This window comes from Haliaeetus leucocephalus, unplaced genomic scaffold (genome assembly GCF_000737465.1).
Source record: "Haliaeetus leucocephalus isolate CR32 unplaced genomic scaffold, Haliaeetus_leucocephalus-4.0 Scaffold555, whole genome shotgun sequence".
NCBI lineage: Eukaryota > Metazoa > Chordata > Aves > Accipitriformes > Accipitridae > Haliaeetus > Haliaeetus leucocephalus.
The window spans coordinates 3,463,621-3,477,293 of NW_010972991.1; the positions used below are offsets into that span (position 1 = coordinate 3,463,621).

At 37.3% G+C, this 13,673-nt stretch overlaps 1 protein-coding gene across 1 annotated transcript in view; it reads left to right on the forward strand.

Moving 5' to 3' along the window:
* LRRC6 (leucine rich repeat containing 6) overlaps positions 1-13,031 on the forward strand; it is a 39,216-nt gene extending 26,185 nt beyond the window's left edge. Inside the window, exons 11-12 of the mRNA XM_010576912.1 lie at positions 3,115-3,197; positions 12,732-13,031. Of these exons, the coding sequence (XP_010575214.1) occupies positions 3,115-3,197; positions 12,732-12,918 (270 nt within the window). The 3' untranslated portion in view covers positions 12,919-13,031. The remainder of the gene's footprint in view (positions 1-3,114; positions 3,198-12,731) is intronic.
* The last annotated feature ends 642 nt before the right edge of the window (positions 13,032-13,673 follow it).

Sequence of the window (13,673 nt, forward strand, 5' to 3'; positions counted from 1 at the left end):
TATAATTCTCACTTATCTAGGTATGGTAAATGCAGTAATATTTCATTACCATCAAAGGCATGTAGAGACATATGCTGTGGAACCCTAGAAATGTATTCATCCTTCAGAATAAATGTGTTTCAGGGAAACTGTGTTACTTAGTGGAATTCCTGTTGTAGAAGAAAAAAAGCCACTGTAGGAAAAAAATGTGGACTGGAAAGATTACTCAGCTTAAAAATATATTTTTCACACTTTTTTTCTGTTTTCTCAAATGTCTTTCAGATGCTATTTAACACATCCATTTCTAGAATTCTCTGATAATGATCTTAAAAGGGGTCTCCTTTCTGTTTTCTGTTTAATGCACATATTAGCAATAGTTTCATAAAGTAATTTTCAGAAAGCTTCATTATATTAATTTAGTCCATCTTCCTGTATACCACAAGCTTTAGATTTCATACAGTTATCTCTCTGCTGAACCCAAAGTCTTATTTTTGGCCACAGTTGAAGCTGTGGCAGTTCTGTTTCCAGAACAGTTACTGTCACTTGATTACCATCACTAAGAGATGGGACAGTCAGCCACTGGCTTGGTGAAGCTCACATTCTTGTATATGAAGTTGTGTTTCAAAAAGAAGAAAAATTAGAGAGTATCACTGAAACTTTTTTCTTGAACAGAGGTAGGAGAACATCTTTTGAGCAGAAGAGCTTTTATGTCAAACAATATTTGATAATTGATAATAGATGTTCTAGTAGGCATATCCTAGACCTTCCCTAAGTTCCAGGATCACTTCTTCTCAAGGAAGCCTTTTCTGTTGATTGCAGAATCAGCAAATTTCTCTACTATCCTTGATGATGTGCTCTGAGGGCAAAGTAAGGAACATTAGTCTCAAGGAGATCAAAGAAATGAATTATTGTTAAAAGAACAGAACACTAGAGGGCCTTCTGAGAAGAGAGGCAAGGTCCAAAGAAATGGACTTTCCTTCACCAGAGTATATACAGAATCAGAGGCGATCAGCTTCTTCACAATGAATTTCAGAAACGAATGACAGAAACTACAGGCTCTTTCTTATTTCTGGTAGATTTTAGAATGGAGACTTTAAATTCACTGGGCTTCTGGAACCCAATTCAAATCAATTACACTAAGAAATAGTCAATAAAATGAACTATTTGATATAGTTCCTGTTCTTCTCCTTCCTTTCAAATGCTTAAGGGGTTCCTCTCCCATGATGTTGTTAAGAAGGGAAAGAGATAATTTTTTGCAATGAGATACCCTTTTGCCAATAACACATCTTCCAAAAGCAGTGATGGACATGCTTTCTTTGGGAAGGGGAATTCACTTGGGCTTTAAAGTTGAGATTCTGTTTTAGCAAAGGAGCTGAAAGAGTTTGTGCTCACATCTCCCTTTTATAAACAGTGAGAATTCCAGACTGCAGCAGATTCTTTAAAAAAAAAGTCTGAACTAGCACATAGACACCAGAACTGGAATGCAAGTGAGAGGCACATCACAAACCAGTTGTTAGTTAATGTTGCAGATGGAGTCATGCACTTCACTTGCAAAAGAGAAGCAACAATATATTTTATTGGTATAAAACAGTGACTTAACAAAGTTCAGTGGTAAATATGACAGTGGTGTTGTAGTTTAACCCCAACCAGCAACTAAGCACCATGCAGCCGCTCACTGACTCCCCCCCACCCAGTGGGATGGCAGAGAGAATCGGAAAGAAAAGAGTAAAACTCATGGGTTGAGACAAGAATAGTTTAATAGAACAGAAAGGAAGAAACTAATAGGGATAATAACAACAATAATAAAATGACAATAATAATAAAAGGACTGGAATATACAGAACAAGTGATGCACAATGCAATTGCTCACCACCCGCCGATCGATGCCCAGTTAGACTCCAAGCGGTGATCCCCCCACCCCCACTCCTCCCAGTTTATATACTGGGCATGACGTCACATGGTATGGAATACCCCTTTGGCCAGTTTAGGTCAGCTGTCCTGGCTGTGTCCCCTTCCAACTTCTTGTGCCCCTCCAGCCTTCTTGCTGGCTGGGCATGAGAAGCTGAAAAATCCTTGACTTTAGACTAATCATTACTTAGCAACAACTGAAAACGTCAGTGTGTTATCAACATTCTTCTCATACTAAATCCAAAACATAACACTATACCAGCTACTAGAAAGAAAATTAACTCTATTCCAGCCAAAACCAGGACAAGTGGTTTAACAAGATTCAATGACAAAGTACACTTGATTATTTACTGCACAGAGAACAGGGTCAAACAAATTGTGAAGGAGACCATCCCATTAGAGTCATGAGGTTCAGAAAGGACCCCCTTTCTTTCTAAACTCCTTCTCAGGAGTCTATGTGTGGCTGGATCCAATCCTAGTCTCAGACTTGGTCAACAGTTTATGTCTAAAGGATTATATATGTGCAATCAATCCTTTATATCACTTAGCTAAGATTTCAAAGTTGCTATTAATCACTTACCAAGAATCTGTTGCAGCAAGGAATCTCTGAACCTTGAGGAAAGACCTTGAGAGGTGTCCCTTCTGAAGGGGAGATCCTGGCGTGCAGCCCACTGCCATGCAGGAGAGCTCAACGGGCCCTGGGCTGTCCACTATTTATTTGCACACTAGCAAGATGTCTGACTCACCATTCCAGAGAGCCCTTGGCTACCATGTTGCCATCCGTCCCCCAAAGTCCAAAGTAAGCTGGATGCAGCTATCAAAACCCCCACTGTTGGGTATGGCTTAAGCAGGGGAGATGGGGTAGGGGGGCACGCCGCCACAGTTAGCAATGGAGAAAATCAGTAATGTGCATTATTAACATGGTACTAAACAAGACAGCATATATTTAAATAGAAATAAAGGTATATATTTAAATATTTTTCATATATATACACACTCATACATATATTTGAAAATAATTCCATTCAGATCATTTGGTTACCTTCCCTTGTGCATGTGTTTCATGCTGAGTGAAGAGTGTTAAAATCTAAAAGAAAGAGTAAATGTTACAAGAGAAAGTTTATTCACACCCTCTTAATTTTTCTATTTTTGAGAGATTATTTAAATGCTTGTGAGCATAAGTATCAACTTTTATGAGAATTACTTTTCTGTCTATTTTTATTTTAGGCTAAAGAAATAATCCTGGCTAAGCAAAAAGTATCAACTTCAATTAAACATTCTGACTGCAATACACTGCAAAAAAATGCAAGGTAATTCCTTTTTTTCTTCTGCATTAGTTTTATTTTTTGTCCATGTGTTATTCACATGCCAGAATATATGCTTCTTATTATGTTATTGTTGAGAGTATGAAAATATTGATTTGTATAGAGTAAAACTATGTCTAAAAGCTTTAGACTAATAGCTTGTCTGGTGCTGTTTATAAAGTGATCCGCTCCGATAGCAGAGCCAAAAAAGCACTTATTTCTGCTGATCAGTTTTGCTAGATCAGCTCATTCAGACTATTAAACTGGTATATACTAAAACTAAATCACCTACTGAGAATTGCCTCTGCAGAAGTCCTTGCTATGTAACCGTTTAGAAAGCAGTGATTTTGAATCTCTCTCATGAATGTATTTGCTCACTGGTATACGAGTTGAGCTACTGCACTAACAAATAGGTTAAAAAAGCAATTCTGCAAGGCATCCGTCCTGTTAAATCTGATGTAAACTACAGCTCTTGAAATCTTGCAGTTAATGACTGCCAGAAGCAAGCAAATATCAGTGATGCACTATTTTTTGCTTTTACTCTTAGCAAGTGTTACTAGCCATTGCTGTACATAGACACCAGGGTTGATGGACACTTGGCCTAAGTACAAATACTATGATATATATTTTAATCTTTCCTTTTCCTCTTGCTATAGGCAATGGTATTCACACCAGAATAAGAGATAGTAACAACAAAGCTTGTTAAGCCATTTATCTGTTTATATTTGAAGTGTTGCATTTGTTTCCTTGTTTGATTTCATTGTGGTGAATGGTGATGGAAAGGCTAAGCAGTTAGTGAAAAACAGCATTATGGATCATGAGTATTCTTCTTGGTCTCAATATTTAGGACACTGGCAAAATCGGTCTGCAAGATTCAGTTGTCATTAATTTTGCTTTTTACTTCTTATTTTTAATAAAGATCAGTCATGACTTCTTTTCTGAATGACCTGCAAGATGAGAAGATAATAGGGTGACTGCAAGAATTTGTTGAGATTCCTAATGAGCCACAAGCACTGCACCCTTTCCTTAGGCAGCAGTGATTACAACAGTGCATCATCTTGATTACTGAGTGTTTAAAATATTTTTAAAAGTTCTAAGCCAAATGGTAGATACTTACTCTCCATGATATTTGAAAAGTCTTGGCAGTCAGGTGAAGTCCCTGGTGACTGGAAAAAGGGAAACACTGCACCCATTTTTAAAAAGCGTAGAAAGGAAGACCCTGGGAACTATAGACCTGTCACCCTCACCTTTGTGCCTGGGAAGATCATGGAACAGATCCTCCTAGAAGCTCTGCCAAGGCACATGGAGGACAGGGAAGTGATTCAAGACAGCCAGCATGGCTTCACCAAGGGCAAGGCCTGCCTGACCAACCTACTGGCCTTTTATGATGGAGTGACTACATCAGTGGACAAGGGAAGAGCTACGGATGTCATCTATCTGGACTTCTGTAAGGCCTTTGACATGGTCCCCCACAATCCTTCTCTCTAAATTGGAGAGATATGGATTTGATGGGTGAACTCTTTGGTGGATGAGGAATTGGCTGTATGGTCACATCCAGAGGGTAGTGGTCAATGGCTCAATGTCCAGATGGAGATCGGTGATGAGTGGTGTCCCTCACCATAAGATGGGGTGTCCCTCCCCCGATGATAGGGGTCTGTACTGGGACCAGTACTGTTTAATATCTTCATCAGTGATGTAGACAGCATGATTGACTGCACCCTCAGCAAGTTTGCAGGTGACACCAAGCTGAGTGGTGCAGTTGACACACCTGAGGGATGGGATGTCATCCAGAGGGACCTGGATGAGCTCGAGAAGTAGGCCCACATGAACCTCCTGAGGTTCAACAAGGCCAAGTGCAAGGTCCTGCACCTGGGTCGGGGCAACCCCCAGTATCAAAACAGGCTGGGGGATGAAGGGATTGCGAGCAGCCCTGTGGAGAAGGACTTGGGGGTACTGGTGGATGAAAAGCTGGACAGGAGCCAGCAATGTGCTCTCGCAGCCCAGAAGGCCAACTCTACCATGGGCTGCATCAAAAGAAACATGGCCAGCAGGTCGAGGGAGGTGATTCTTCCTGCTCTGCTTTGGTGAGACCCCACCTGCAGTACTGCATCCACCTCTGGGGTCTTCAACACAGGAAAAACATGGACCTGTTGGAGTGGGTCCAGAGGAGGGCCACAAAAATGATCAGAGTGATGGAACACCTCTCCTATGAAGACAGGTTGAGAGAGTTGGGGTTGTTCAGCCTGGAGAAGAGGAGGGTCTAGGGAGACGTTATAGCGGCCTTCCAGCACTTAAAGGGGGCCTACAGGAAAGATGGAGAGGGACTCTTTAACAGGGAGTGTAGTGATAGGACAAGGGGTAATGGCTTTAAACTGAAAGCTGGTAGATTTAGATTAGATGTAAGGAAGAAGTTCTTCACTGTGAGGCTGGTAAAACACAGGAACAGGCTGCCCAGAGAGCTGGTAAATGCCCCATCCCTGGAAATACTAAAGGTCAGGTCGGATGGGGCTCTGAGCAACCTGATCTACTTGAAGATGTCCCTGCTTATTGCAGGGGGGTGGGACTAGATGAGCTTTAAAGGTCCCTTCTAACCCAAACTATTCTATGATTCTATTCTGTGATTCTACTTTGCAAAAGGAATGTTGGGTTTTTTTTTCCCCACAGAAGTACAGCTAAAGCTTTAGATACATTAAAAGGAATCAGTTAAAAAAAAGGTCTTAGCTTTTTTCCAGGAGAAAACTAGATCTTCCTTAGTTAGATAACTGACATTATCTCTCTTCCAAATGGATTCTGCCAAACAGAAAAAGAGTTGGCAACTTGTGGATTAGGGATATCTATTTCCTTAGAACCCTCTCTGAGCATTTAGTTTTGGCTACACAGTAAAGGTTTAAAGAAAAGTAATAATAGGAACATGGAAGTAATCAAAGTAGCAATGTGAAATGGTTCCCTTTCCTGCTAGTTGATGAACTTAAGATACTCCATGGCATAGCGAAACTCCCAAGAATTTGTGTTTGATTTCAGTGCAGTCTTAAGTAATTATGAATATGCTTACTGCAGATTTTGAAGGAAAAATACAAATTTTACTGTTAAAATATTATAGGAATATGTATCACAAAAGCAGAAGTAGGAAAAAAGTCTTTTGAATTACAGTTCTTACTAAAAATAGTAAGTTTTGACCTCTTTAGTTGAAAAGTTGCTGACTAGCCAGATGTTAAAAATTTGCTGAATAGTTGTCTCTTAGATTACAGAAGAACATTCATTACAGTGATTACACTTGACAGCTACAGATGTCTTAGCTAAATGCTGTCAGACATATAATCTGCTAAGCTATAATGTAGTGCTTTAAATCTCTTTAACTCTTGTTAGTTAGATTACATGATGATACTATCATTACTTCTGCCACGTAAGAGAGATTTCTTCTATAACTGTATACAAAACTATTTCAAACCTTCAAAGAGACAAGTTTCTATGGGAGGAAGATGACAGATTGATTTATTATACTTCTAAAGCCTCTATTAATGTAGTAGCTGAATATGCCATTCTTTACTGTAACTGGCCTCACAATTCATCTGTGAGGTACAGAAGTTGAGTTCAACACAGTTGCATAGGTGAAATTCAGATGTAGGTAGGAACCAACTTTTACTGAACTGGAATCAGTTCTTAGCGGCAGTATGTAATTCTGGCTTCGGGGGGTGGTGGTGGTTTTGTTTGGGTTTGGTTTTTTTTTGTTTGGTTGGTTTGGTTTGGTTTCTTAATCTGGGTTCTTAAGGGGAAAACAAAAGGAAAACATGCTGCTGGAATGTCCACCACTGTCTGCTGGTAAACCTATTAAGTGCTTTTGAACAGGTTATCCATTTTCAGCCAAATTTCACTACCTGGGAGAGACATCAAATATATAAAATTGCCTGCAAGTTATGTTGAACTTGAGGCCAAGAAAGCCTGGATGTTTTTAATCACTGTATTGGATTTTAATTCCAACCTTTTTCTAGCAAATATGTCATCATAAGACTTATTAACAGAACTTCCTTTGTAGTCTACAGTTTCACAGTGATGAACAACCATTAATTTACTTTCCTTGGAGAACTTTTTGGTTTTAGTTGAGCTTTTTTCCATTTATTAACAAGCAAAGAATAAAAGACTGATTATTTCAAAAACTCTCTACAGTTGTCTCACTTGAGATGTAACAGTGTTGCTGAGGATGAGACATAGTGCGAAGCTCTGATTTACTGGATGACCCTGATTTAGCTTGGTACATTTTGGTGGAGAAGATGCAAAGAACAAATTTGTGGGGAAAATTTATAGATGTAAGGGTAAAAAATCTGTCTTTGGGAGTGAGGAGTCCTAATCTGGATCCTTGAAAGAATCCTTGTGAATGTGGGAATACTCCCTTTCCACAGACTTAATGGCTGAGAATGTCTCCCAGTCTTACGTTTCTGCAGTTTACACACAGAGGTATAGAGGTGTGACAAGTTGGAAAGGAGAGGACTTCATGTTTCAAGGAGAAATACAGTAGAACAAAATGAGTGATTTCCTCAAGACTGGGAATGGGAGGTAAGATAAGGCCAGAAATTGAATGGAGCTGTAGGCAAACTAACCTGAGAGAACTGCAAGGGGATTTATGTGATCTTTCAAAACCCAAATTCACTTCTCTGTCTAAACCAAGCATGAATATTTTAAATTGAAGAAAGCTAAGTGCATCCAAACTGTGGCCTGCATGAAAGATGAATAAATGTGTGGAAAGATCACAAATGGCAAATCAGTTATCAATTCTATCGAGATGTAATATTTGCCTTCTATAAATACCTGGGGGTAGATTGTAAATCTTGAGAGTTGAATAGATTTGCAGAAATAATATTCTCAGGCTACATAGTTTGTTAGCTCTCATGAAGACACTGAGAATTTTTACAATGCAAGTTACATTGTCTGAGAAAGGAGGAATCATAGGAATTGTAATTCAATCAAGTTCTTAACCAGAAACTGGAGTCAAGTATGACTAAGCAACATATTAAAAAGGCTTTTTACTCAAGTTAATCTTAAAGTATAGATTCATTTGCATTCTCATGGAGAACTGGAGCTAATCAAAATAGAGAGTATACATCTCTATCATTTGACTAATGAGAACAAAAGGTGGGGTGCCTCAGAAGTGATTTGAAAATTAATTTACACACACAGGCATCTGGTAATCCATAACTGTAATAAGGGCGAGGAGACTTCAGAAACATGCCCTTCCGGAGAAAGGCATTCTCAAGAATACTGTTCAGTTAACTCTTGATCACTACAATCTAAAGTAATCTCCAGTTGTCCATATGTGACAAGGACAAAAGGCTGAGGGCAGAGACGTACTTTAAAGTCTCTTTGTAACATTCCATAACTTTGTAAACAAAGTCTTAACACCTTGTTAGAAAAAAGTGTTTTCAGTGTAAGCTTCCCTAATGATTAAACATTAGGGACTCAACTTTGACTGACAAATTTAACAGCGATTTTTATTTTTCTGGGCTAATCAAGGAGTGAAAATAAGATGGTGTTATAGCCAGACCTATAAAATCAGGGTCAATTTGCATGTTGCAGGTATTGGAGCATATTTCTTGCTAACAGACAAGGTCAGTTTGAAATTTAGTATCTTGAAGTGATTGTGCAAAAGAAGGTAAGGGAACAATGAAGTTAAAAATGTCACAATGACTGTGATTTTCTGTCTAACTTTTAGAAACTTGGATGTTAGTATTATATACGTTCTCAGTCTGGTGAATCCTATTTGTGAGATGTATTTGTCTTTTAGAACAGAATGACCTAGATATCATAAACCTTTTATTTATCGGAACTTTTTACCAGTGATTTGTTAGTTCTTCTTGATTGTAGTTTAGTCTCTGAAAAGTTAATTTGATTCTATCAGTCATTGTGTATTCATACCTTCCCAACAATCCACTGATCCAGCTATAGCTTCATTTCAGATTACACCTATGTAGGGAGATTTGAAAGGCCTCTTATGCAATGAAAGAAGTATTAATATTCCAAGTATGTATAAGACCATGATTATTTGCTTGATTACCTAGTAGATTTTTCAAAGCCAGTATTTTCAAAGTTTGAGACCAGACTATAGCAATTGTCATACATTCACCAATGGTTTTTAACATACATAAATAAAGATTTGTCTTTCTTAAAGCTCTCAAATAAGATACAATTCCATGTACTGGAATCACTTTATTTTCTTATTCAAGAAAAGGATTTATTAGTACTTTTTCTAAGATGATAATGACTTTTGTGCTGTTTCATTCACAATGTTAGAAGACTGGAAAAAGTGCCTCTCCAAAGCTGTTGGTTGTGACTTGTAAATATCTTTGGAAATCCTGATGCCAGAAAGCAAACTTTCAATCAAATGTCAAACCATGTATATTCTGGATCAAACTTATGAGAACTCTTTAGCAATTTAAATTTTATTGAAATTCAGAAGTTGAAACAGGGAAATGTAACTGTCAAATCATTAAAATATCAAATATGGGGATTAAGAACTGTGTGAACTAAAGTGTAAATTATCAAAAAATATCAAATTATCAGATATGTGCTCTGTCACACACCAGATTGTTCAGCAGGCTGCTATAGTTATGCAAAATGTAAGGACTGACCTTCTTTATTGTGGAGTTTTTTCATTTTCTTTTTTAAAATCATTGTTGAACTATGTGGAGATAGAAATTGCTTTTCGAAGGGAAAAAAATGCCAGGAAAAAAGAAAGGATTTAATGCAGTATTATTTATTTTTGTATGGTGCTCTAATGTTTAGACCATAATTTTCTCTTGAGTAGAGAACACTCAGCAGCAGGTAGCAGTGCCAGAAACTGTGAACTTCTTTTTTTTTTAAACCTGAAATTGAAATCATTTGCAAACACTGAGATCTCCAGACATGTGCTGTAGCTGGTCGTGCAAGAATTATTATTGTTTTCATCACTGTTGTCTTACCATTGCTCATGGAAGAATTTAAGCAACAAGATTATTTTTATTCTGCTGGGTGGAATTACATGGGAAAAATGTTTGGATGACCTAAAACTCATTCTTTCTTCCAAAAATTTTCAGGTGGTTAGTTTTGACATCATCAACACCCAGCCTTTTTTTCGCATAAATTACATGGTGAGAGGAGCAGATTCTCAGCAGATGTATGTGTTGTAGCTGCAACAACTTCATCATAACTGAGTCTTGTTGTCAGCTGAATACTTGTATCATGGCAGCTGAGAGAACACTATGAAGCTTTAATAAACAAATATAGAATATTTGATCATGTGCATATAAGTACGTAAAAATCCACTTCCTTTCTGGAAAAAAATCACCTGTACTTGATTCTCAGTCTTTCCTGTTGTCTGTTGCTAATAGATACTTCTAGATAATGTGTGCTGATTAAATTTTGAGAATGACTGATGCATATAATCCCTTCATAGCTTGTTGATGTGCACTGTTACTTAGGACGCTCACTGTTAATTTCTGGTTTATTGAAGTTTATTCTGCTACTAAGCAATAATCTATTCAAACTCCATAGAATTTATTGTATTTCCATGACTAGCAATTTGTACAATTTTAGAGCCGTTGAACAAATGTAAAATACCACTACTAATAAAAATACTTCAGATCAAGGAAAACCTTTTCTAACATGTGTCAGAAGCACAGGCTGAGGACAATTCATGTTCATATTTATGCTTTTTTAGCTTTTTCTGAGGTGCTTCAGATTAGTGATTAGTAATTAGATTAAGATTCTGGACAGGGTGTGCTCTCTTTGGGATCTCCCCAACAGCTACTGATAAAGTGGTTCCAGGTTACAACACATTTCATGTCTCTTACCTTTTGGGGATGAATATTTTCTAGAATGTTGCCACAAAGTGAATCCACTTTATTTCATTAAGCTGTGTAGATAAGAAAAAATCTAGCCTTATAAATTGAAGAACATTCAGGGTAAAGAAATAAGAGTTTTCTTTTCTCTGCCTTCATTACCCATAAAATTCTCCTCTGAGTAGTTTTTGTTTGTGCCACTTTTTGGAAAGGGTTACCCAGATTATCAAAGCAGGGTGCGTCTATGCTTGTTTTCTGCTCATCAAAATGATCAAATAATTCCCGTAGCACAAGAAAAATCTAGTGGCATAAGGCTGAAAGAGGTGTCTAGGCTGATGACTGCCTCTTCTGTTAGTCATGTTTTCCTCAGCATAGCATAGGATGAGAGGAGGAAACCTCTGCATCTCTCCTTCACTAGGACGGAGTTCCTGCACACAGATCTGGGCTGGGATGTTTGCTCAGATCTCACGGAGCCTTGATGGAGAAGCACTAGCAGAATTTGGAAGCTGCTTGGCAAAACTCTTTTTTCATTTTAACAACTAAGGATGCTGTATTTTCAGTTAAAAAAATCTTTTAATATGCTTGCTTTACATATTTTCCTTACCTGTGTTGTCATCAAAGAAATTTATTCTTTCATCCAGTGTCTTTGCTACTTTTTTGTTTGTTCTAGTTCTAATGAGCCTTTCTGATCTCCTGGGTAAACATGTAGTTTTCTCACATCTTTGAAGAGTGACGCACTGTCTTTTGTAATGCTGACCTTGGAACTTTGACCCAAGGTAGCAAACAGTATAAAATGAAAATTAGTATAAAGATGCATAAATTGTGTGGGAATTTGCAGAAATTAGAACATCATTGTACAAGAAAATTTCCGTTTTGCCATTTTTCATGTAAACAGTTACAAATTACTTGAAAACAGGCTGGATTTTTTCCATTTAGTTGTTGAGCTCCTCTATTAGAAAACAACAGTGGCTTTAAATGCTGAAAGACAGGAAGTATAAGAATATTTCAAATCTTTGATCATAATGTGATGTGCGTTAGTTGCCTTAATGAGTGGCCTGTACAGATTTCTAAGTGTGATCTAAAAGAATATCCTTAATAACAATAGAATCTGGAAATTCTGCTATAACTCTGACCTTTCTTATATTTTCATTTTTTCATTTTTCATTTTCATTTTCTTATATATTTCATTTTTTTTTAATAATACAAACATGGTGAGGATTCATATTGCCAAAACGTAAGAATTAGCTCATAAAGGCAAATAAATTCATACAATTACATTTTCTCTCTAAATAAAAGTATTTCTGTTTTCCAGAGATGAATCTGTCACATAGCAATTAATAGCTAGTGTGAAGGAACTGTGTTAAAAAATAACAGAAAAAAAAGAACTAAAAACCAATTACATTAAAACCCTGCTGTCTTACATCAAAAGCCTACCACTTGTAATGTGATATCAGCAATCACCATGTTCTGATACAAAGCAAATTATAGATGTCAAAAAATTAACTTTTGATGTTTGTAGGCTAAGGTTTCTTTTGTACAAAATCTTAAAGATTTACATGAGGTTTTTTATAATGATCAATTTTCAAGTACAAAACCTCTTAATCCTGGTTAAATTGGACTCAGTAACAACTCTCACACTGAAGTCAACAGATTTAAAACAGGCACCCAAAATAGTTCTGTTATATTTGACACCAAAATTAAGTTTTTTCCATTTGTTTCCCTCTTGTTTCAGGAGCGGACAAGCTGAGAAATTAGAAGTGGATCCTAGTAAATATTCATTCCCTGATGTGACAAAGATAATCCAAGAAAAGGAACGAATTGGACAAGGACCTATCAGGCTACAACCAGAGAAGGTTACAGAGACTAAGAAGAGTTATGTTGATTTTGAAAACAATGAAGATGTTCCTCCCTTAATTTGAAACATTCTTAAATAATCCCTTTATATGTGGCATGTATGTTTGAGTTGTTTTCATGACCCTATGTGTAGAGTAGGTATAACATAGCTGAAGTTGGAATTAGTATTACATTTCTTTTTTACTAGATTGTTTGCTTAAGTAAGTCTCAAATCAGAATGGGAGCCATATAAGTCAGACATTGTCATTTCTTCAAAGAATACACTGTCTAGCTTGAAAGATGACATATTACTGTAGAAAAAGAGAGAAGGAAGGAAGAAAGCACTTGTAACAAGTTTTATGATTATTCTCAGTAAACTGAAGATAGCAAAAAATCTCTATGTATTCTTTCAGTGTTTTCTTTTTCATGAAGGACAACAATAAAAGAAAACAATGTATTCTGGGAGTGAGAGACATTGCTGTAACCTACCATACATCAGTGAATTTTCCAGCATAATGCAGAGCTCCTGGATTCTTGAGCTTGTATAACAATGTCAGTCCTTGAAGATTTTGGGAGAGAATAATGCTGAACACAGTATCTCAGATATGGCACCATGGGGAAGCTGGGAGAAATCAGCCAGACCATTCTTGTTCTTCTTGCAGCTACTCTCAACTGTTCCGTCTTTTTCAGGATCCCCTAAAAATAACAAGGCTAATTTTTAGCTGTTGGATGAAATAAGGTTGAGCAGCTGTAATGGCATGAGCTGCTCCTTCCTTACCCTCCAGCCCATTTTTAGCAACCAGGGACTCCACTATCATATTTTTTTCCCTCAGCTTCTGGA